The sequence below is a fragment of the Ursus arctos genome, unplaced genomic scaffold (assembly GCF_023065955.2).
Source record: "Ursus arctos isolate Adak ecotype North America unplaced genomic scaffold, UrsArc2.0 scaffold_21, whole genome shotgun sequence".
In the NCBI taxonomy this organism is placed as follows: domain Eukaryota; kingdom Metazoa; phylum Chordata; class Mammalia; order Carnivora; family Ursidae; genus Ursus; species Ursus arctos.
The window spans coordinates 29,659,132-29,682,264 of record NW_026622886.1 but is presented as its reverse complement, the minus strand read 5'-3'; the positions used below and the strand labels follow the sequence as shown (position 1 = coordinate 29,682,264).

Below are 23,133 nucleotides of genomic sequence, written 5' to 3'. Positions count from 1 at the left end.
TATTTTTTTTTAAAAGATTTTATTTATTTATTCGACAGAGATAGAGACAGCCAGTGAGAGAGGGAACACAAGCAGGGGGAGTGGGAGAGGAAGAAGCAGGCTCATAGCGGAGGAGCCTGATGTGGGGCTCGATCCCATATCACGACCTGAGCCGAAGGCAGATGCTTAACCGCTGTGCCACCCAGGCGCCCCCTAGGACATATTCTTATTATACCGTGTTCTTGAATCAATATAGACTTTAACTGAAAGTAAGAATTCTGCAGAATCTCAACTTTAATTTATTATGAATATATAATCAGATTCCTTTTTAAAGTGCCTGCCATGGTTATAATTAATGTTAAGTGAAAAAAAGAATATGCATCCAATTTCAAGAATTTACATTTTGCTGGTTCATGTTTCCCTGACTATACACATTTGAAAAAGAATATCTAGTTATAGAAGGGTGGCTAAAGCAAGTTATTTTCCCTCCAGATAAGTGTTCCTTCACACAGAGACACAGTTCCTCGGGTAGGGCTACAAGGCCAAACAGCCTTATGTTGCCTCCTATCCTCTGGAGGCCAATGAGGGAAAAGGGGAGGATCCTAGCCAAAGAAGTTTGTGGTTTCTTACCCAGCCAAACTTTAATGAATACCACAAGTGGAAAGGGGGTAAATTCCTAGAAAACTAGCTCCTTTTCATGTTGCCAAAGGAGACAGAGCATCACCTTATTGGGATCCTTGGAAAGCAAAAGCAGCAGCCCTGGATCTGAGCATGTCCTGTCACCTGAGGCCATGCTGGAATTGCCCATCAGACCCTTCCTCTTAGAGGGCAGCTCTTGGGCAATCAGGACTACTTTCTGGAATGGCCAGGAAAGCATCATCCAGTAGTCTCACCTCACTGAGGGTGAACAGGTGTTTAGCTGTTAAGCTACAGAGACACATGGAGGTTATTTGGGGCTTCCTAGGAAAAATTACACATACATATTTTTGAAAAGAATATCTAAAAACCAGTTTTAATTTCATATTCTAAATAACGTGGGCAATTAAATAAGCTTATGTACTGTAAAAAGTTGCAGCAGCCAGCTTTATTAGTTGCTAAAACCTATATATAGAATTGAACTACTTTTAGATACCAGAAATAGAAAGACCCTTGATGTCCTTCCATCCAGAACAAAAGTTTTAATGAAAATTAGCTCTTTAAGACCTGGCTCAACATTTACCTTTCAAAATAATCTTCCAAAAAAAGAAAAAATACCCCAAAACACACTTACCATGATTACTGCCTATAACACAAAAATATGTATCTCTATATACCTTTTTACACTTATTAATCATGTTTTAAAAAGATAAATTGCTAACCAGTTAGAGTGCAAAAATCTATTGCACTGAGTTACTTTTTTCTGAAGTGCCTAGAATAGCACTAAGTACACAATAAGCATTACAAATATGCTTTCTAAATAAACCTTTATTTTTACTTTATATTTTTCACATTTTAATGAGCAATTACATGTATAAAGCTGTATTCATCCGTCTTTTCAGATAAACATTCTAAATTGTAAGCATCTTTGATCAAGAATAAAAATAGTTCCACTTTATTGTGTTAGATAAGAACAATCTAATTAGAAACCAGCCTCTTGTTTAGTCAAGAACTCAAGAGACTAAAAAAATCTGTTTTTTGTAGGAAGAAATATATATATAAATACATATGAATATATATGTTATGTTATATATGTGTGTGTTTACATATGTTGCCTATAAATACATATACACATATATACAAATAAACACATTTATGTTTAATAAAAATAGAGAAAAGAAGGCAGACACAAAAGAACAAAATAGAAATGTGATTGAAATTATATTACCCTTTTGGACAAAATTATGATAGGTATTTTGGGGAGCAAATATAAGTAAATTAATTCATACTGAAGTTTATAGGAAGAGAAAACAGAATATATCAATATATATTTCAATGTTTTATGTTATTATTATTACCAAAAATAATGTATCTTTGCAATAATGTAAGTTTCTAATTGATTTTACTTATCATGTTTTCTTTTATTCACATATTGGTTTCCCCTCAAAATTTTTCAAGTACATTTTTTCTTACAATTATAAATGAACAGTAAATAACAAGACTATTGTCAACAAGGAGCTGTTCCATTACTCTGAGCTTCTCAAATAATGACCTATACTGGAAAAATCATTTCTAAAATTTTTTTTTTTTTTTTTTTAAGATTTTATTAATTCATGTGTCAGAGAGACAGCCAGCGAGAGAGGGAACACAGCAGAGGGAGTGGGAGAAGAAGAAGCAGGCTCCTAGCAGAGGAGCCTGATGTGGGGCTTGATCCCGGAACGCCAGGATCACGCTCTGAGCCGAAGGCAGACGCTTTAACGACTGCACTACCGAGGGGCCCCTCTAAAATGTTTCTTATCATATTAATCATTAGTGAAACAATATGCCAAAAGATTTCATAAATGTTTCCCACATTCAGTATTATTTTAAATCCAACTTTCAGATATTAGCCTGTAATTCATCTCTTTTCTCACTTTCACACTTAACAAACTTTTGAATGTAGGAAACCACATTCTAATATTCCCTCTAATTGAGTCGTTTGTGTTAAAATGTAAATGCTTAAATAGTTCTAATCAGTAATGCATTAATGAGTAAGAAATAACATAACATGGGAATTATGGTGCCATATATGTTAACCATCACATTACTCTCATGATAAAATCCCTGCATATGAACTATCTTTCAGTATTTTGGTTACATATTCATGACATCAGTATTTTAACTAACCATTCTGACAAGTTAAAAATATTAATTAATTGATTACAATGAAGTCGATTCCTTTCTTTCCTATTCCCTACCCACCCTGGTATATACCCACCTCCTACAGAGAACGTCCCTTGTGGTTCATCGAATTATTGGGTTACACTGATTTAAATTTATTTACATAGACTATCGTTTTTCTGTCTCCAGTTAAAATATAGCATACAATCTAAGCCAGTTCTTTGCAATGATCCCACATTATTTAATGAAGACTTTCATTAATATAACAATTATAGTGGTGAACATTAACAGAGGGTTTGCACATACAATGCATCATCTGAAGTATTCTGTGTGTAGTAACTCATTACATATAACCACCCTGTTTGAAAGAAATTCTATTTTTACCCTCATCATACAGTTTAGGAAACTGAGGCACAATGAAGTAAATAACTTGGTCAAGATGACATATATACGTAGGAAGAGGCAGAGCCAAACGTCAAATTGACGCCACTTTCCAGAGTCCACATTCTAAATCATTATATCTTATGCTATTTTCCATGGATTACAAAACAATTCAAATATAGATTTACATAAAATGTAATTTGTATATTATCATCATATATATATTTAAATTTTGCTTATGTTTTGTAAATTATACTCTGAGTGGCATCTATATGTATACTTGGTATGAATTATTATAAAAACTTTCCTACCAGTTAACCTTTCTCATCTTTCTGGGACACACAAATGTTAACCCTTCTAAGTCACCAAGTCTCTTCACTACATTTATCAGAGTGTTCTGTGTTCGCTCCTCTCTATCCTACTTTCCACTCTTATCTTCCCCTCAAACTTTTCACTGTGCCTTCTGAAACCCCTATTTTACAGTAAACAATCTTTCCTGTGTATTTTATCACTTTGTTGAAGGAGACGACCATCACTTTATCTTAACTGAAATGAATTTATATAGCTTCACGGGTAGCACCAAGATGACTGTGTTCATAATTTCTTAGCTCACTTCAGAAGGTAAAGTTGGCACCTTTCTTGAAAGCCATTAGAATTTCCAAACCATTACTCCTCCAGTCTCAAATAAAACCATCTCTACTTTGAGACCCACACCATCTCATTATTTCTCCCCCGCTTTACCATTCTTTGTCAATAAGAACTATAAGTGACATTCTCTTTCCATAATATAAATGACTTTATTTAATGAGCTGAATTCAATTTAAATGAGTAACTGCATACAAGTAACAGATCTAAATAAATACCGACTTCATTTTTCATCCATCCTTGCCATTCAATATGCTTTGTCATATATTACATCCCCATATCTGACTGCTTGAGCTTGAGAATATGCATAGCTTTCTGGTCACTTAGAGTTATAAGAGTAAGTTTTACTTTGGATCTTATTCAGGTTAAGAAATTCTAAAACAGCCCTGTATTAAAACTTTACTTTCTTATTCAACTCAAAAGTTTCCCTGATCATTCCAACTTAGGACTGAGGAACTTGTACTGGGAAGAGGGAAATGATTCATTTTTTCTCACCTGTCTTCTGTCTTCTTCATAGGTCTTCCTTCTAGATTAGGGCAGGGATATGAAAAGGGATTACAGAAAAAAATAGGCCAAGCCTTATATGACTGGTGACTTATATGTGCCAGAGGCCTAAATATTAGATTTTTAAATTGGGGTTCATTAGGGAATTCTTTGAACACCCTTCTATGGAGACATAACATGCTACACATCGATACAGGCATTTTGTTATTTGCTCTCTAACTACTTGCCTCCCTTCACATCCCAATTTCTGTCTCTGGCAGAACATTTGACATTCTTTTAATTCTTAATATTGGGTCCCATTGTTGTAGAAAGCAGCCATTTTATGAAGCGTTCCATTATCCTTCTACCTCATCAACTTGTTCCATGGTAAGCTCAAGAACCTTTGACATAACAAACTGTTGTAACAGCCACTCCTACTAAGACCCCTTTCCATTTTCCTGACTTAGGATAACTCTAACCATGCTTCTGCCATCCAAATTTATTAGATAGGAAGCAAGTATCTAATTCATTGTTTATGCATATCTGCATATTCCAAGAGATACACATTAATTTCTTTCTCTCCTTGCTTTACATCTATTCCACGGAACCACCTGTTGTCTTAGCTGCTGAATAAATATTCAAACATGGAGATACCATTGGCTCCTTCTTTGAGTCAATTGCTTTGGGCTCACCTTCATTTGATTTAGAAGAGGCACACCCTTCTCCCTTTCAAAGGGTAAAAACCTGCAGCGCTCCCTACAGGAGAAATTCTGGTGATGCCTTTCTGGTCATCTCTTAGGCTTAAGGTGATGATTCACAGTGGCAGGACTGATATTACCATAGTTATTAATTAGTAAGTCTTTGGTGAGTATGTCTGGCACTTCTTCATAGAACGTGGGGATATTTACCACCAACAGTACTATGGTTTGGGGCTTTAAGTAATACCTTGAATCAACAATGGAAGTTTCATTTTTATCTTTTATATTCCACCTTGTTTTGTTTGTTTGTTTGTTTTTGTTTTTGTTTGGGGGGAGGTTTCCAATACCTGGTTCACAGTTTTACCCTCTGAAGACCCTTTAGCATTATTATTCTTGTTTCATTAATTTGTTCATTAAATACTTTTTGAAGGCCCACTATGTTCAAAGCATTGCAAAGGCAGCTGTAATCCAGAGAGAAAAATCCTCCTCTCAAGGAGCTTATATATAATGATATTGAGCAAGGTAAATAAGTGAGATATACAGTATCTAAAATACATCCTTCTGGTTTTATATTGCTGTTATTTTTCCCAGTGGCCAATATTTGAATTTATCCATAAGTCCTATTTTTTTCCCCACCATAAGGTTCTATTAACGCTGCTTTTGTAAGGTTTTTATTCTCTGCTATTTTAATTCTTACTACCATTACCATAGATTACCCATGTAATCTCATTACAGAATTATTGTTAACATTCTTAATCTCTTTCTCCATTCAGTATTGTAGTTATCATGTTAAGCACACAAATGTAATCATATAAAAAATGTGCTTAAAACATATTTGTTTTCATTCATTCACTCAGCAAATATATATTGAGGAACTCATATTACAGGTTTTTATCTCTAGATCTTTAGCTATAATAATGAACAAAAGAGGCAAAGACCCTTACCATACAGAGTTTATATTCTAGTAGAAGAACACAAATAATAAACACATAGGGGCAAGAAAAGAATATTGGGTGCTCAATGGATGACCTCTCTGTTAACACAGTTTTAACAGAAACCTAAAGAAAATGAGGGAGTAAGCCACGGGGATATATCAGGAGGGAACATAGCAAGCAGAAGGAATAATAGCAAGTGCTTGTGTGGGTAAAGGGTAGCCAATTGTTAGTACGACCAAAATGGAATGAGATATGGAAAAATGAAAAGGTAGAGGAGTTCCTAGAGATACTGTAATGAGAGAAGTCATGAAGGGTCTTAGAAACTACTCCATTGGCTTTGGGAATTTTATTCTCATGGGAAGAAACAATGATGTAAGCCTAGATGTGAAATGATCTGACTTTAAGAAACTTATCCTGCTTGTTTCACTGAGCATGTGCACATGAGAAAGGATGGTGGCTTTCACCAGGCTGGTAGTTTTGTAGGATTAGCGAGAACTGGTTGAATTCCAGATAAATCATGAAGGTAGAACCTATAAAATGACTCTGGGTCTTGATTTTTTGAAATAGTAGCCATGAATTGATCCGGAGAAAATTGCAAGAAATGTGTAAAGTGACAGTGAAGATCAGAAGCTCAGTTTTTAACTTGTTATGTTTTAAATTCCTTTTTTGAATGTATAAGTGGGTGTGCTGGATACACAAGTCTAAAGTTCAGGGAAGTGACCCAGCCTACAGATGTACATTATTCAGTTATTAGAGTCTAGATGGCATTTAAATTGTAAAACAGGTTGGGATTATCAAGGGAATGAACGTAGCAGGAAAGACTGCCGGACCTACGGAAATGATCCATGCCACACTGGTCTCTCAGTTTCTTGGTGTCATCAGTTCCAGCGAGCTTCATTCCCTCTGTACTTCACCCATTTCCACGACCACAATCTGGATCTTATTAGCACCTAGAAATGTTTTGGTCCTGAAATGCTTAAATCAAGCATCTTACTTCTCTCACCATATCTTCTATCCTTTTTCCTACACCCACTGCACCTGTTTTTCAAGTTTATTGAGAACTCTGAATCCTCTGTCTTATCAATCCCTTCCTATCTTCACTGCAATTCTTATTCAGCTTAGACTCTGGGATTTTTGCTAATATTCTCAATTATCTCGCTGCATTGGCCTTCCATAGCAATGGTCTCGAAGAACAACCTGAAATTAAAATGGTTGTAGGCATTCTTCCTCCTATACTTGAGCTACAGAACACTGCTGGAGGTAAAAATAAACACACCTTTAAGTCATATAACCACTACAAATTCACTGCCTACAACCACTAACCACTAACACTAACCCCTAACACTTCCCAGTATTCCATCTGTGGTTTACATAGTTTGCCCATAATCCATAATGGCTAGATAAATCTTCTCTATGTTCCTGAGATACCTCATTCCATCATCTTTCCTGCTGCTATCAGCTAATTAGCTCCTTTACACTTTGTGGGGAAAATAGAAACCATTGAATGGACACTTTTAATTTCTTAAGACCTCCATTCCTAAAACGAATCCTTTCTTTCTCACTCATTTCACATTTGAAGACACGTTGCCCTTTCTCTATAACATGCTCTGGAGTCCATTCTTTTTTGCCTCATCTTGTGCTCTATCAATTGATTTCTCTTTCCTCTGTAAATTCTTCTCCCTTTTTATGTCCTTTCCATATGTTTCAACACACTCAACTTCATATCCTATATTGGCTATTATTCCCTCCCACTTCTTTCATAATCAAGCTCTTTGAAACTGTTTTCTATAGCCACTGAATCCAATTCTTTTCTGCCATTTCATCTTTCAGGTCACCAGAAGTTTGATTCTAACTAAATTAACTCCATTAAAATTACTTTCACCTAGATCACCCCTGATCTCCCTTTTGCTAAATAAATGGGCACTCCGTTCTTCTTGAACACTCAACATCATGAAACTGCTAATAACCCTTTTTACCATCTTCTCTTTTAGCACTTTTGATTCCACACCTTCCTGATATTCCTTCCTTGCCTCCTTTGAGGCATACTCTCCCTGTGATCTTTACCTCTCCTCTGATCTTTACTTAAATGTTTCTCTTCCTCTGAAATGTATTAGGAGCTCTCTTATCTTCTCACTTGGAATACACTTTTTGGAGATGACATCATCAACTCCAATGACTTCAATTACTAACTATTCTACATGTCCAAATCAATGGCTATAAATGAGATCTCACCTCACTGATTCCAAAATCACTCATATATTCCCAACTCAGTCAGCTCAATTTAATGTGTCCAAAACTGAACTCATCATCCCCACTCCAAAAGTGCTCTACCTCATGAAATTCTTGTCTCTATGTATGCAACTTTCATCCATTCAGTTGCCAAACCAGAAAATTCAAAAGTCAGCCTTGACTTCTCAGTAAGTCTCATTCTCTTCCCTCTAAGCAATCCCTTATTCTTGAGTATTCACTGTCCTTATTATCTCATCAATCAGTCCATTCTTCTTCATTCTCACTGTCACTCTATAGATTCATCGTAATCATTCAGTGTGTTACTCAAAATGTTGATGTTCTCCCGAAATATTGCCCTCGATTAGTTTTATAATTCAGTGGGGTAGACATACACACACACACAGGTTACAATCACCATTTTTATTATCTTTATTTTGGATGACTGCAAGAGCCTTTCATTTGTCTCCTTGCTTTAGACTATTATCTAAATCACTTCCCAAGTAGAGCCAAAAGAAAAAGAAAAGCCTTCTCAAGGAGAGAGCTGATTAAAAGATCTGTTTAAAGACTTTAATGGCAGGGCTCCTGGGTGGCTCAGCCATTTAGCATCTGCCCTCAGCTTAGGTCATGATCCCAGGGTCCTAGGATCAAGCCCCACATCAGGCTCCCTGCTCACCCGGAAGACTGCTTCTCCCTCTCCCACTCCCCCTGCTTGTGTTCCCTCTCTCGCTGTGTCTCTCTCTGTCAGATAAATAAAATCTTTAATTTAAATAAATAAATAAATAAATAAATAAATAAATAAAAATAAAGACTTTAATGGCTCCTCATTCTTAGTGTAGAAAACAAATTCCTTCCGTGAAATTTCTCATGTTCTTGCCCTGGCCTAACCTAGCCTTCTGTCTTTACCACCACCTCCCACACTAAAGCTCATTTCATACTCTAGCCACAGTAAGTTATTTTCTCATTTTTTGACCTATGCACACAGTTTCCTCTCCCAAATGCCATGCCCCACTTTCCTCAGTTGGCAAACTTCAACTTATCCTATAATTATCAAGTTAGACAGCATTTCCTTCTATTCACCTTCTTTGATTCTCTAGCCTCCTTCATTCCCAACAATTGGATTACATGGATTCTCTTTCTTATTTTCATCTCATACTGTTTTTACTTTATATTGTAGTTATTTTTACCAACCTGTCTGTCTACTCCACTATATAGCAAGATTCTGAAATGAGAAACTGTGTATTTTGTTATCACTGCATTTCCAAAACCTAAACAAATATCTAGCACATAGTGTACACTCAAATATACACTGAATTTTAAATAAACAAACAGAAAAATGAAAGTATGTAAAACAGCAATATAAAGTCTAGGTTGAAAGAAATTATATTAGATCACAATTCAGATTTGCATTTTTTATTCACTTATCTTTTATAGCAAATAGGTAGAACACTGGCATTTTTTGAATAATCAAATTAAAATTGGTTTTGAAGACTTTTAAATTTTAAGATCATTTACAATTTGAAAAATATATAACCTGGTCTAAACATCACCCTCAGGAAAATAAATTTGTCTCAAATTCTACAGTGTTTACCCAAGTTGCTAAGAATCATCAGGAAGACATTAAAATGAGAACAGAAAGTACAAAAATATGGAATGTACAATTCTGGTTCCTCAATGGAGAAAAATTAATAGAGCTAGAGAATGTTCAGGACAGTGTACAGAATAAACCCAAGGATGTGGATTAGATGAATATTCACTTATTCACCACACTTTAGAAATAAAGAGAACCATTAGCATTTGGATAAAGGAAACAGAACAACTGAAAGCACTAAGTTCTATAAGAAGCAAATTTATAGCTCTTATAACTCCAAGGTAACAAACAGAAAAACAGGAAAGGAGCTGCATAGTGCCAGTGGCATTATTGCTTTAAGCTCTGGATGAGGCAAATGAGGTAGACTTCATTCAAACACTGATAATAACACTCTGAAATATCATGACACTTCCACATTGAACCACTGTGTATGTTACAATTGAGATATGTTCGAAATGTGTTTCATGTGGTCTAGGTTTGTCCCACATTACTCTTTGTTAAATTTTATCCATTCTGACTCTTAAAAAGAATCAGAAATGATAAGAAAGTAAATAGCAAATTAATGCTCAGACATTTCTTAGACCAGAATGATTTTTTTAATGTATCCTTGGATTTGGTTTGCTAGTATTTTATTGAGAATTTTTTTTATCCATGTTCATCAGGGATATTGGCCTGTTGTTCTCTTTTTTACTGGAGTTTTTATATGGTTTTGTTATCAGGGTATAATGTTGGCCTCATAGCACAAGGTTTGAAGTTTTCCTTCTATTTCTGTTTTTTGGAATAGTTTGAAAATAGGTATCAACTCTTCTTTAAATGTTTGGTAGAATTTGTCTGTGAAGCCATGTGGCCCTGGACTTTTATTTATTGATAGATTTCTGATTACTGATTCAATTTCATTGCTGGTTATTGGTCTGTTCAAATTTTCTATTCTGTTTCAGTTTTGGTAGTTTATATGTTTCTAGGATTTATCCATTCCTTCTGGGTTGTCCAGTTTGTTGACATTTAGTTTTTTATACTTTCTTATGACTGTTTGTATTTCTGTGGTATTGGTTGTTATTTCTCCTCTCTCATTTGTTATCTTATTTGGTTCCTTCTTTTTAGTAAGTCTGGCTAGAGGTTTATCAATTTCATTAATATTTTCGAAGAACCCGTTCCTAGTTTCATTGATCTGTTCTATTTTTTTTTTAGTTTCTATATCATTTATTTCTGCTCTAATCTTTATTATTTCCTTCCTTCTCCTAGCTTTAGGCTTCACTTGTTGTTCCTTTTCTAGCTTCTTTAGATGTAATGTTAAATTATTTGAGATATTTCTTGCTTCTCAAGGTAGGCTTGTATTGCTATATACTTCCTGATGTTTATTGCAGTATTATCTACAATAGCCAAATTATGGAAATAGCCCAAGTGCCCATCTACTGAGGAAAGGATAAAGATGTGGGATACACACACATACACAAACAGACACACACACACAGGAATATTACTCAGCCATAAACAATGAAATCTTGCCATTTGTAACGTTGTGGATGAAACTAAAAAGTGTTATGCTAAGCAAAATAAGTCAGTCAAAGAAAGACAAATACCATATGATTTCATTCATATGTGGAATTTAAGAAACAAAACAAATGAGCAAAAGGAAAAAGAAAGAGAGGCAAACCAAGAAACAGACTCTTAACTACAGAGCATAAATGGATGATTACCAGAGGGGAGGCGGGTGGGGGGATGGATTAAATAGGTGATGGGGGTTAAGTAGTGTACTTGCTGTAAGCATCAGGTGTTGTATGGAAGTGTGGAATCATATTGTACACTTGAAACTAATATAACACTGTATGTTAACTAATTGGAATTTAAATAAAAACTCAAGGAAAAAAACTTAAAACACCATGGCAAGTGGTATATAAAAAAGCACTAATTTAACTTAATGATACTTTTGCCCTTTAGATTTAATTATTTTCTTTCACTGTATTTTTATATGTAAATATATGCTATGATTATACATTGGAGCTTATCTTGTGATACAATTTTTCTGAATGAAAAACATGCTAAATGTAGACTTTGATACAATTTTTCAAAGGCAGTTCTAAGGCAATATTAAACTGATAATATTTTTCTAAATGACAGAAAAGTTTTTTTCTAAGATGACTATGATTTAGAAAAATCTGTAAATTCTACCTACTGAACCAATTAACTTTCAATTTCTGAATTAAGAAAAAACTCCTTCTTGTAATCCTTTCAGAGGAAGAAAACCATCATAAAACTTGAAATTGCCCCTGAAAATCATGAACAAATAATTCTCTTATTAGTACTGAAAATGAGACTACCTGAGTTTTCAAAAAAACTAGATAATATTTATTGTTAAAAATACTAATGCAAACTTGTATTTACATTAATGTATATAATGTATTCTTGGAGTACCTCAAATTTATTCTTACCAGGTATACAAATTTATCTATAATGGCATTTGCAAACGTACACAACTTTTTGTACATGTATACTTTTTAAAGTAATATAAACTTCACTTTTTTCTCATGCTTCAGAAATAATATACATGTACCCACAGAAAAAAAAATGCATTTTTTAAATATACCATTTACACTTCCGAAATTTCTGTTTTACCGGTAAAGAAATTATTTCACAGCTATGCATCATTGTGGTGGCATTGTGAGATATGCCATTCCTTGAGCACTTTATATATTCTGTATAATGAGGGGGGAAAATATAGGACCTTGAATTTCTTACCAATAAAAATTTCTTCATAGAACGGTTTTAGTAATATATTATAAACACTTATACAAAAGACCTAACTGTAGAAACGGACAATAATATTTAGATGATCTACCATAAAGATATTTTTTTAAAGAAAGGAAAAATTATAAACAACTTCAAATGGATTTAGGTTACTACTTTCAGTTTTCTAATTTGGGGGCAACAACAATAGCTTCATTCAACGTCTTACTCTTAAATATCTGTTACCATTACCACTCTTAAATATCTGTTAAAGATCCTGTTACCATTTCACCTATACTTAGAATGCTTTCTGTAAGCTTATATGGGCATAAAAAATGATTTTATTATATAGTTTCTCACGTAATATGTTCCAGATCGTTCTTTAACAATGGGGAGTACTAAATTTATATGTACTGTTAAACCCCTAATTAGATTGCCTAAGCTCATGTACTCTGAAATTTGCATGATGTTTCCCACTTCACGAAAAAGTTAAAAATAAGCACAGTCTGAATTCTAGAAAATGTAAGCAGCAGTATAAAATATCCAACATCATGGTAGGGCATGGCCAAGAGAGAATCTCTATTTCACAATATTATAAATTACACACACACACACACACACACACACACACTTCACTTTTAACTGGGAATGAGGCTGATCAAGCTTGCCTTCTATACACCATCTTTCCTTTCTGTGATCTTTTTTCCTTTCAAGAAGCTTCTTTCAGAAGGAAGGGAAGAATGAAGGGGGGGTAAACAGAGGGGGAATGAACCATGAGAGACTATGGACTCTGGGAAACAAACTGAGGGCTTCAGAGGGGAAGGGGGTGGGGGATTGGGATAGGCCGGTGATGAGTATTAAGGAGGGCACATATTGCATGGAGCACTGAGTGTTATACGCAAATAATGAATCATGGAACACTACATCAAAAACTAAGGATGTACTGTATGGTGACTAACATAATAAAAAATTATTATTAAAAAAAAAAAGCTTCTATAAACAACTAGATTTTATACCCACTCAATTTTCCATATTTGGAAAATGTTTTCTTAAAAGGATATGATTAACTTATTTTAACATATAAATAATGAATAAGATTTTTATCACCCCTTGCAGAAGAGAGGTATTTAATTTTTTATTTGAACCAGGGACAAATCCTTTTAAAACCAATTGATGTCTAACTATAGAATTCTTTTAGCAATCAGTGTACAGGTAAGGCTGGGATTTTGAAGGAAATGGATTTACTCTTCTAATAAAAGTTGAATGCTATGTACCAATACCATGCCAGGCAGGAGAGTAAAATTACATCACATAAACAGTCACCTACACTATTTAAATATAGGGCTAGCCGTAAATCCTGCCACAATACGCTGGCTGGTTGACTTAGATTTCATCTTGCCTTATGCTGAAATATAATAGGTTCAGGGACTAAATATAAGCAGCTATCTGAAGACAATACATTTTTTCCCCACATAAATTCAGACAATGAAAATAAAAGGAAGGGAAAGGACTAAAATATGTTGTTTAGCCTACTTTGGGAGCAATTTGATAATTAGACAACATCATGAGATACAGGACGGAGACAGGAGAGAGAGAGATGCCATTGAAAGTTATCTTTTTAACATCTCACTGGTGTTTTAAGGTGATTATGAACTTCACCTAGATACCTCAGTGAAGTATAGCTAAAATTGATAACATTGAGTTCCATATGTTCAGCATTAAACCTCACAGTGCTAAGTGAAAAGCAAACAGTGATAAAAATGTATGCATTGACTCTCTGTGAAAATAGACTGAATCATATTACTTTAGATATACACCATGAACTCGTGTTTGTACTTCAAACATGACATCACATGTTATCTTAATCAGTATTTTCTGAAAGCAGGTATCACAAAGAACTAAGATGTTCCAATACTAGACTATCAATCTCTTTCTACTGCTTAAAAACGATAATCCTTTAAAATTTTAGAACACTTTCTCTAATTTTCCAGAAGCTCCCTGGATAAAGTAGAAAAGAAACAGCAATATCCGAATCAATACTGTTGACAAAATGGGCCAATAAAATTTTTCTCAGTAACTAGAAAATATATTGCAACCCAAATCATACATTACTATCTAGAATGGTAAACCCTCAAGTTCCAAAAGTTTTGGTGTAGTCCATGGGACATAAAGTATTTACATATTCTAATGAAAATTTTATTCTTGTTTTTAGAGTCAATGCATGGAGATGAATTTTACGAGATATTAAAACTTTTTAAGACACCAAACAATACCTCAAATCAAGTTCACACTTTTGTATTAATTACTACAACAGTTATATATTTCAAAAAGATATCTATATGACAAATTGCATACAAGTAACTCTCTGATGATCTGGTGTGTACATAATTCAATCTGTCAATAGTTAAATTTAATGAAGAATCTAACTTACCGGCGGATCAGCCCCCTTAGAACCAGTCAGCCCTCCTGTTAGGGATTCGATATCCTGAAAAGGGGAGAGGTTTTGATTGTAAAATGCCACTTAACAGCATGGAGAATTTCCCAGTCCCATAGTGTCATATTTTCTTTAGCTACAAAGTTAGGGCACACAGCTACATTTGTTTTCTTTGTTTTATTTTCAGACAATCTTGCACACTGTAACACTATACAAATAGCCTGTACCTAAAAATCTAGATATTTTCTCTAATTCTGTGGCATCTGTAAAAAAAAAAAAAAAAAAAAAAAGGTAAACAGACTAATTATTCTTGAAATATGCAAAAAAAATCGCTCTAGGTAAGAAAGCAGTTTTGTTCTCTAAGCTTAGAGTCAAAGTGAGGACATAACGAAGAAATTTTAATAAAACTGCAATTTAATATATTATTTGCAAGAATATAAATCCCACGGAAAATGCTTACCCTATAAAAAATTTAATTATCTGTAGTCCACTCTATTACTGTACTTAAAAGACAAAAATATGAATAGATATGGATAGATCAGCTATTCTTTTACAAGGTTTGATTTCTAATCCTGAATCAGTAACTACAGAAGATCTTGCCTGAGTATTAATAATTGTCAAAGGTATCATAAACGGAGAAATGGGTGATGCTGTGACAATTGGACAGCATATGCCCAATTTACAGGTACACGTACAGCTTCGTAAAAACTGCCTGCTCAATGGCTGCGGGAGGAGTCTGGGGCTACACCAGAGTTATACTTCTCGGCAAAAAGTTTCTTCTTGTGACCCCAGTCACTTATCTGTTTGCATCTTTTTGAAAGGATAGGGATGAAGAACCTGGGAAATACAGATGCAGTAAGAAATCAAAGATGGAAGTTAACTGAGTCAAGATTGAAGGAACAGAAAATTAAACGCTTATGATCAGAGAAACAGCCAATACCTTTATATCATTAAGAAGACTTACGCTACAAATTCATTTGGGACTTAATCACATCATTATTTCCCTGGTATCTCAAACACAGGGAATCTTAACAAAAAACATGGGGCTGAAATGAGCATGTGAAGGGACGGCATGTGAAGGGAACATTAAAAGCAGGACAGGGGAGAAGGAAGGAATGATGTGATGAAAGTTTCCATAGGAAGCTGACTTTGAGCAAGAACTCAATGGGTGATGAATTTCTGTATGCATATTTTATCAAGGGCCATAAATGATAACGCAACCACAAGCAATACTTGCCAAGATAACTGTTGTCTTCACTGGAACAAACACACTGTACATAATGTTTTTCCCTATTCAGCGTCCCTTTGAGGAACAACTTCTTCTCCCTCACTCTAAATGAGACAGAAGTCTTATGGCAAATTAAGGTAATAAGGATTTGGTAAGATATAATGGTAGGGTCCACATCCTTGATTCTATCATTCAGGCAACATCTGAAACTAGATGTTCTCCCCACCTGCAACTTTAAGATAAGTTTCTGGCTCTCAAAACGGAAAGATCATAATTAATATGACTGTATTGTTGTTAAGTCTATTTGTAAAAGGCTCTCCCTTTCCATCTTGTTGAAATTCTTTATTTTAGCACCATGCACACCATAAACAATCAAATCACCTAAATTATTTGATCTAACATGTTCTTTAACATTCCTATTAAATCATCTAAGTAATCTTATAACCTTACATAATAAAACTAAAGCATGACGTATTTACAAACTGACAAGCGTTTTTTAATCCAAAGATAAAGTATAATTTTTAAACCTGTTTTAGAATTTCATGGAATGAACTAATAACATTAAGTAGTAAAGTGGCTAAAATACTAGATCAACAGAAAATAAAGCAGTCATTGCACTGTTTGAAAAAAAAAACCTGTTATGACCATGACAACAAATAAAGTTCTATTTATATGAAACGTGATTTCCAAGTACATTTAAAATGAAAGAAAATGATGTTAAGTCCATTTTGAGTTAATGCATGCATTTCTAAATATAAAGACATATAAAGTACATTAAAGAGAAATATTTCTGATGTCATTATCAGAGAGAGAACATAGAAATTAAGATTAAAAGCACTTCAGCCATTTACTTAACGCATTGTCATAGTTTTTAAAGTTATATCATGAAGATTTCTTAACTACCATAGATATGAAGATTTCTTGTTATCTTACATAAATTCAATCAATTCTCAGATTCCTAAAATCTTAATGACAGTTATCATCTTGAGAAAAATAAAGCAAAAGTAGAATTTAGAAGACAAATGCAAAAGGCATTGATATTCATGATTTTTAACACGTTGAATTAAAGCAAACTAGGAACTCATGGCTCTAAACAGAGTACAGATGTACATTCTTATTCTGATTATTCGATTAAATGAAAAATGATTTTTTGAGTGCTTACATGCTATTTTGAGTATAAGTTGAAAAAAACTGTCCTACTTGGACAGATGCCCAAATTAAACACAGCTTATCCATCACTTGATGCAAAAATAAACTTTTCGGGTGTGAATAATGAGCATAAGTGTGCATGAATGCATTTGTGTTTAAAATTAATAGGTGAAACAAATAAATCTTTTGTGGAACCTTGAACATAACTAAAAGTGAGTCAATTTTTTTGGATGGTTGTTGAATATTTTATCTGCAAAATATAACAGAAATCCGTAACAAATCCATCTATCTTGTTATTTAGATATCTTTTTATATAGATAACAACAAAAACACATCAAAAAGTAAAAACACTGATTTCCTAGAAAGTTTGTTAGCTGACTATTATAATAATGTTTGACTAAAACATTCAAAACGAACTGATTTTTTTAAACTAGGTTATAAAATTTAACTATATTATGTACCATGTTCATTTAGATTTAATAGCCTCATTTAGATCTAATAGTTCATTTATATCTAATAAAATATCTACTACTTGAACACTTACTATGTACCAGGTAAATGCCTTATAAACATTAACCTTATTACAACCTTACAGAGTACCTATTTCTTTTTTTAAGTTAAAAGAAGTTTACATAACTTACCCAGTGTCATATAGCTATTAGGAAGTGGTATTACAAAACTTATTGTTTGACTGCAAACTTGTGTTTTTTAATACAAGGGAACAGATTTACCCCGGCATTCTGGTTACCTTGAACATATCCACATGGACCACATAGGCAGAGCTAAACAGTAGGCTGGCAGTCTTATAAAGAGCTTCCATGCAGCTGCTCTCATTCGCCTCTCTGGCACCAAGGAGGCATGGAACTTTCCACCTCACTCTTCCCCACCCTAGATCCATCCACAGGCAGTAAAACTGCTTAGGTGCACCATGGGATTGGCCCTTCCCCAGTTGTCTCTCCCTCCTTGTTGTCTGTCATCTGATTCATCCAATTTAGTGTTGTCCTGTGGAACTAGGGACCAGGCCGGACTAGAGTGAGGCAACTGATGGTATGTCTAGGGTATACAATTTAGGGAGGCATTCATTCTGAGGGTCACACAAGTGCTGACCCTGCATGTGCAGGATCCTGATGAGTGCCTCCTTAAATTTTACCCCTTAGGAACCTTATTTTTAGAGTCCTGTAAGAACAGTATTGGCATTTGTACAATCCTAGGAGTGAGAGACTCCTCAAATTTTGCGCCCTAAGCTCCCTACTTGTTTCACCTAGTCCTAACCCTCCTAGGGATATGGAGAGTGGACACCATGGTGACTGTGTTTACGTTGTGTATGTAATACACTCTTTATCCATTTGACTCATTGTTTCCCAGTTGAATTTATAAAAGTATGCCAAGCCAACCCAGTACCTGTGCACATGCTACTGCTCAGGTACTACTGCTGCTAACGCCAGTACTACACAGCCTCCATTATATGTGCTGCCATCATCTACACAGAAGAAAACAAAATAGGATCCTTTTTTTTTTTTAAGACTTTACTCATTTATTTGAGAGTGAGAGAGCACAAGCAGGGGGAGAGGAAGAAAGAGAGGAAGAAGCAGACTCCCCGCTGAGCAGAGAGCCCCATGTGGGCTCCATCCCAGGACCCCAGGATGATGACTTGAGACAAAGGCAGACACTTAACTGACTGAGCCACCCAGGCGCCCCTAAACTAGGATCATTAACTAGGTAAACAACTTTATTTCTTAAAAAAAAATTTTCAGGTAATGGAAGTTTCACTTATTCTTCAAGGTGTCAAATACCTAAGTGAGGTTATTAGCCAGTCCTTAACACAAGCTGTGTGAAGGCAGCCTCTTCTAATGCAGGAAAGCTCTGCTCCTCAGTTAGCCAAGGCTGGCTCATGAATCAGAAGTCTCAAGTCTTGGGAAGGTTGAGCTGCAGGTGCAGCGATTAGTGTCAGAGCTCTAAGTAGAGTGAGATTTGGGGGCAGCCTGGACCTTGAGAATCACATTAGGAGAGGTTTAAAATAAACTCCACATTGTACAGCACTGATGCTGTGGTTGCCCAGCTGTGCCCCTCCCCATGGTCCCCTGCTCCAGGAGTTGACATAATTTTTCCCTTGACAGACACTTTCAATAATGGAGCTTAGGGATTAATCATGTGGTTTTCAATGCAAGTCATTAAGTTTGATGTTTAAGTCTTGCTTCCCCCGCATGGAGGTGGGGGAAAAAAGAGAATATTGGGATTGAAGTCTCCTTCAGGGCTATTGCTGTAACCTTATTTTTATACCTAAACAGTAGGATCAGCCAGTTATGGTCAAGGAAAAGATGTTAAAATAGCTTGGGTATCAAATACATTAAAAATGAAGAAAATAAAATGCTAAATAGTCCATTGAGTCTAACATTGCACATGCCATAATACCCGGAATACCTTAAAACCTGATAGTTACATTTAAAGTTAACATCAAGTTTCAAGTTTTACACTTCCAAAAAGTTACTTTATATTATAAAAATACTTAAAACATTGAAAAATTGCTATTAGCTACTGATATTTTAAAATGTGGTTTATACATACATAAAGTGTGGGAATATTTTAAAAATGCTTTTGGGGAAAGTGATTCAATTTCAATGTAGAGTACATTTTAGTGCATTAAAATAATCTATCAAAAATGTATCAGTACAGTAAAATCAGTAAGAAATAGATATCAACCATTTTTACTGAATGATTGTATTTAAAACTTGCTCCAAGGTATTTAAAAACATTTGTTGAGGTATTTTATGTTTGTAGAGAAGTTTACAAAATTCATATATTCAAAATACAAAAATTAAGCATTTCTCTCCTATCCTTTTACAGAAAAATTCCTCAAAATGTCCCTCATCTCCCATTCTCTCTTCATGCAACTTTTGTCCCCACTTTATCACTACCATCTTATCAAGGTTACCAATGACATCCAATTAGCTGAATCAATTGTCAATGTTCCATCATGATTTTCCTTGATCTCTAAGGCACATTCGACAAAGGTGACCGCTCCATCTTCTTTCCAATGCTTTTTCTCATGGTTTCCATTTAGTTTCACTTTCTATATGATTTTATTTGGTAGCATGGCTTTAAATATCATGTATGCTGATGAATTCTGAAATTTTATCTTCAACTTCAACTTACCCTCTGAGATCCATACTGCCTACTCCGATCTCCACTTGGGTCTATTATAGCTATCTAAAATTTCACAACGCATGGGGCGCCTGGGTGGCACAGCGGTTGGGCGTCTGCCTTCGGCTCAGGGCGTGATCCCGGCGATCTGGGATCGAGCCCCACATCAGGCTCTTCTGCTATGAGCCTGCTTCTTCCTCTCCCACTCCCCCTGCTTGTGTTCCCTCTCTCGCTGGCTGTCTCTATCTCTGTCGAATAAATAAATAAAAAAAATCTTTAAAAAAAATAAATAAATAAAATAAAATTTCACAACGCAAAATCAAACTTGATTTCCACCTCAACCCCTCCCACTGGAGAGTCCCACTGTTCTCCATCTTGACATCACCATTCACCCAACTTCTTAGGTCCAAATGCATCAGCAAATCCTGCCAATTCTATTTTTAAAATATGGCTTGAATTTGACTATTCCTTAGCATATACATTCCTACCATCCTAATCCCTTAGACCATATCAATGAAATTTCTCCCTTGGACTAAAGAAATAGCCTAACTGTCGTCCCTCCATCTGTCCTGTCTCCCCTTCCCCCATATCTTCACACAGCAGTTGGAACTACCCATTCAAAATATAAGATCAGATTCTTCCCCATATCCAAACCCCCTGATGGTTTCCCATGAATCTTAGAATAAAACACAAACTTATTACCATGTTCTGCAATGCCTTGTAGTGATCTGGCTTTGGCCATCTCTCTGATATATCCTTTTTCCATTATCCCACTCTCTCATGCATAAGAGTCACATTGATCCCATTCCTGTTCCAGAAACAGTCCAAATATGACTCCTATCGCAGGATTGTCTTTCACATTTTTTTCATGCTGCTTAGAATGCTCAATCCCTAGATATCCTCACTTCCTCAGATCTCAGTTTAAGTATCAAAATCTCAGACAGACTTTCCCTGTCTAAAACAGGGAAAGTTCCACCTGGAAACAAATGGCAAACTCAAAAACATCATAAAAGAGCATTTAATAAAAGGATACTTATAAAGATATGGATATTTCAGTGGATCCAGGGGAATGGTGAAGCATGGGGGCCAGTAACAGCTGGAAATCTTAACCAACCCTAAGTCCAAAGAATTAAGATAAAAGAACAATGTTGTCAAGAGTCCAACAAAGGATGAATACCTCTCATCACCCTCTAGAACAGCTTGTCACACAGTACGAGCTCAATAAATAATTTTTGAATGGATGAATGACTCAATCAAGCACATAATACCATTTTTATACATAAAAAAAGCTGACGCTCAGAGTATTATAAATGATGAAGAATTTCTCATTTTTTATATAAATATATCTCTGAAAGATGCTCAAGGCAATAGTGTTTGTACAACCCATCTTTACAGAATGCCTGAATGAACAAACTAATGAACGATTTGCCCAAGATCAAACAGCTGGTAAATTCTGGAAAGAAGCTTTGAATCCCAAGTGTTATAACCCCAAGCACTGTGTACACTTTTTCCATTATACATCACTGATGAAACACCCTCCTAAAGGAAAAGGAACTCAATTCTGTATTATCTTATCTTAAAGCATTAAATTTCTATATTCCCAGGGCTTCTAGTTCATAAGAAGGAAAATATACAAAATGATTTAACAGACAATAAACAATACATTAAATTTATCTTCTGGTGAAATACTGTCTATACTTCAAATTAAAGACCTGATGCCTTAATCGCTGTACAGTGAACGCCTGAAAACTTTATCTAACCTATATGCTCAGCAATAACAAACAGTTCAAATACATAGAACTAAAAGTCAATAACGTTTTTATGTAACATCTCATAGTGTGTAGGTTCACAGCACTGGGAAAGAGTGACAGAAGAAATTTCCTCAAAAAATCATTCAGTTTTTTCACACGATGCTTAATGGAAACAATCTTCCATCAAAGAACAGCATCTCCTTGAGGCAAGCATCCAAATAATGAAACTGAATTTGTTAATGAGGCATCTTTTTCCTCTACCAGACTTAAGCTGCTAGTGTTTCCTTGGCAACTTTACAGGGTAAATTTCCTGGGAGGCAGAGAAGCAGGGAACACACACAACCAATTTTATATATCTTCTTTCCTATGGAAGCCAGAAAGAGCCCTATTTAGTCATTCTTTAAAATTTTTTTTAAAAAAGGAAAATATCTACATTTTTACTTTGAGCACAGTCCAGCCTGAATCTGAATTTTCCATGAGCCACACAATGAATTCTTTCATAAAACAATGATTGACTGAGGCACTGTGCTGAACATGAAGAGCATGGTGATGAATAAGTCAAGGTCACAGCTTTCAAAGAGTTCAGAGTCTAGTGGGGAGTCAGAATGACAAAGACAATTTAATCAGTATATGTATATTGTACAAATAATAAATAAGTGCAAGGCATCATACAGAAGGTGTATGGAATCTAGAGGCTATGACATGCTCTCTGACTTCAAGGACCTTTTCAGTCTAACAGTATGTCAATCTAAGAATAAAAGCAGATCTTTCAAGCAACATGAGGAAGAACTCTGAGAAACAAGGTGCTAAAATTATACCATTTGGTGTTGTAGGAGATTTTACAGCGTGACAGTAAGTTTGAATATTTCATGTTGCCAGAATTGTTTTTGGTTTTGAATACATGCTGGGTAAGATTATCCTGAGACCTTGGTTGGGTAATTAACACTTACTGAGCACTGACTATACCAGACA

The 23,133-nt window shown here is 35.0% G+C and overlaps 1 protein-coding gene across 2 annotated transcripts in view; it reads right to left on the bottom strand.

The window, feature by feature from the left end:
• PPFIA2 (PTPRF interacting protein alpha 2) overlaps positions 1-23,133 on the bottom strand; it is a 465,096-nt gene that overhangs the window by 375,173 nt on the left and 66,790 nt on the right. For both annotated transcript variants that reach the window (XM_026499958.4, XM_044384552.3), the window contains exon 2: positions 14,890-14,943. In XM_026499958.4, coding sequence (XP_026355743.1) covers positions 14,890-14,943 — 54 coding nt within the window. The remainder of the gene's footprint in view (positions 1-14,889; positions 14,944-23,133) is intronic.